At 46.1% G+C, this 2,828-nt stretch overlaps 1 protein-coding gene across 9 annotated transcripts in view; it reads right to left on the bottom strand.

Annotated features, from left to right (window-relative positions):
• Positions 1-667: 667 nt before the first annotated feature.
• OTOF (otoferlin) overlaps positions 668-2,828 on the bottom strand; it is a 210,497-nt gene continuing 208,336 nt past the window's right edge. For all 9 annotated transcript variants that reach the window (XM_072131852.1, XM_072131853.1, XM_072131838.1 and 6 more), the window contains one exon: positions 668-1,579. In XM_072131852.1, coding sequence (XP_071987953.1) covers positions 1,393-1,579 — 187 coding nt within the window. In that variant the 3' untranslated portion in view covers positions 668-1,392. The remainder of the gene's footprint in view (positions 1,580-2,828) is intronic.

Raw genomic sequence — 2,828 nt, 5'->3', positions numbered from 1 at the left:
GCTCGTGTGCCATGTGATATATTATTGGGGGTCACGGAGGGGGGAGGGGTCACTGTGAAATAAATGAAGCACTTGTGCAAGGGTGAATCTGGTTTTTATATTCTTTAATTCAATGAGTGAATCCATTGTTACAAAACATAAGCTAGAAAAATAGTCACACGATAAAGCAACCGTTCCCTCGATATACCCTGGGGTGTAGCCGCCGCCTCATGTGACCCCACGCTGGGGCGGGGACTGGGGCCCCTGCATTCACTTCCACCTCCATGAAAAATACATCTGTCTTTATGTCCCTTTTACCCTCGTATATGTTCAGTCCACATGTATTATTAGAGATCACGTGACCTCAGAAATGTCCTCCCACTCCTTATAGAAGGAATGACACCAGAACCTGTCTCCATGATGTTACTGCCTCGTGCAGATGAGTGGACCCGGAGTTTCCGGACATATTGCCGGACTGGTGGTGAATGAGACATCCCCTTGGCCAATCACCGCCATGGTTTGTAGCGAGGGACCTCAATTTGCCAGATTGGTTGTTCAGCCACCAATCCAGCAATATGTCTGGTTCGTGGGGAACTCACCTGAACCCCGGAAGAAAACATTTTGGCTGAGTGGTACTACACTGACTCTCTGCAAGTCAAAGCTTCTGCTGATGATGGGACAGGCACCGGTCATGATGGTGCAGCCTCTTGACTGATGACCTACGGCCTCTTATACAGGAGTATATAGTAAGAAGGGTAATTACACTGTCCTCCCAGCAGGCCAAGAATGTAGTGGCTCCAGCTGCCCATGTACTGCTGTGCTGAAGAATCAAGGAACCAATAACCGAACACAGAGACAGAGAAACCTTTGAATTTAGACGGCTGATCAGTAACACAGGAGTAATGGAAGTGAGTGAGATATAATGGTTGTGTGTGTGGGGCGGGGGCAGTGTAAGTTTTTCCCGGGGGGCTTCTGGAAGACTTTTTTTAGCCCAGTAAACATCACTCAATAAATTACTGTTAACTATTCCACATTTGCCAGGAACAGCTTAGTCAAAAAGTGGGTAGGGCTTGTAAGAACCCCACCCTATAGTGGGTGGACCCATCCAGTTTAGCGACAGGACCTACTGCTGGTAATTGGGCTGCTATAAACATCCACACTAGATATGTCCTTGTGTTATCTGGGTAGATACCAGATTAGGGAATGCTGAGAGTTGTTGTTCCACCATAACAATCCTCAGGCTGGAATCTGCAGCCTAGTTTCTCTGTGCCAGTGTATCCAATCATGTGTGTCCTGTCTGCCGAGATAGTGTATCCAAACTTGTCATGTGTGATACAGTCCCAGAGATCCACATGACCCACAGTGACGTGTATCACTGTGCTGAGTGTCGTTGTATCTAAGCCGATCCCCCCCTCAACTTCCAGGGTTTAGGAATCTCTGGTTGAGCACCCCCGGCATTGTATACAAGGACAGCACCACAAAGCCCAGCACCATGGTGGCCAGGAGGAGTCCGAACAGATGCCACTTGTAATGTCTCCAGAGCAGGACGCCCACGATACGCAGAGGACTCAGCAGCCACATCAGACTGGTATTAGGACGACTGCAGACGCCGATTCACCATTTTATTGTAACAAACAATAAAACAACAAACACAAAAAAAAAAAACAGACAAAAACAGGAGGAAAAAAAAACAGAAAAACAAATTATAATTCACACAGCGAAAACGTATAAATATAATTCTTTACAAAGTTCACAACTCAAATTAGTGCAAAGCAGCAAAAACGACAACGGAAAGGGGGGGAAAACAGAATCGTAAACCGATATTGCTATGGGGGGGGGGGGGTGCCAGTGATCAAACCGGACTGGTTGAAGTTACCCCGAGCTGTGATGACTATTTATTGCACTGGGTCCTATTGTGTTGTTTTATATGTTGTCAGTGGGTCCTATGAAAGTCTGTTCTGGAAAATGTGAACTTTTCACAAACCTTCTTACATCTAAGGCAAGGTGACTACTTGAGACATGAAACACATCGCAGCCAGAAGTAGCGTCACGCGGGAGGGGCACAACCTGTGTGCTGCAGCCTCTGAGGATGCGTCACATCTTGGCTGCAACTTCACCGCAATAGAAATCAATGAAACCCAATTGTGAAACGCGTGAGTGCAGGGCACGGAGTAGAGTTTAGGTCCCGTGATGTCAATCTCTCTTCGGGAATCAATCTCTGATTCCTTCAGAAAGTTTGTGAAACGCGTGAGTGTAGGGTTATGGTGGATGAAGCCTTTTAGAGACAGTAGGGGGGGATTTAGACTGCTCTGAGTAGAGTGTAGGAATAGTGACGTCAATCTCTTTTTGTGAATCGATTCCTTCAGAAGGTTTGTGAAACGCGTGAGTGTAGGGTTGTGTTGGGTGAAGCCTTTTAGAGGCAGTAGGGGGGCATTTGGACTGCTCTGAGTAGAGTGTAGGAATAGTGACTCAATCTCTCTTCAGGAATCAATTTCAGAATTTTTCAAAAAATTGTGTGAAACGCGTGAGTGTAGGAATAATGGAGTCAATCTCTTTTTGGGAATCAATCCCCGATTCCTTCAGAATGTTTGTGAAACGCGTGAGTGTAGGGTTATGTTGGGGGATTTAGACTGATTCCCAAAAAGAGATTGACATCACTATTCCTACACTCTACTGAGAGCAAACCCCGATTCCTTCAGAAGGTTTGTAGAATGCGTGAGTGTAGGGTTATGTTGGATGAAGACTTTACTCAGAGCAGTCTAAATTCCCCCTACTAGCTCTAAAGTCTTCATCCAACATAACCCTACACTCACGCGTTTCACAAACCTTCTGAAGGAATCGGGGTTTGA

The sequence above is a fragment of the Engystomops pustulosus genome, unplaced genomic scaffold (assembly GCF_040894005.1).
Source record: "Engystomops pustulosus unplaced genomic scaffold, aEngPut4.maternal MAT_SCAFFOLD_154, whole genome shotgun sequence".
In the NCBI taxonomy this organism is placed as follows: Eukaryota; Metazoa; Chordata; class Amphibia; order Anura; family Leptodactylidae; genus Engystomops; species Engystomops pustulosus.
Note: the sequence above shows the minus strand (reverse complement) of the source record. Positions and strands in the feature narration are given on the sequence as shown.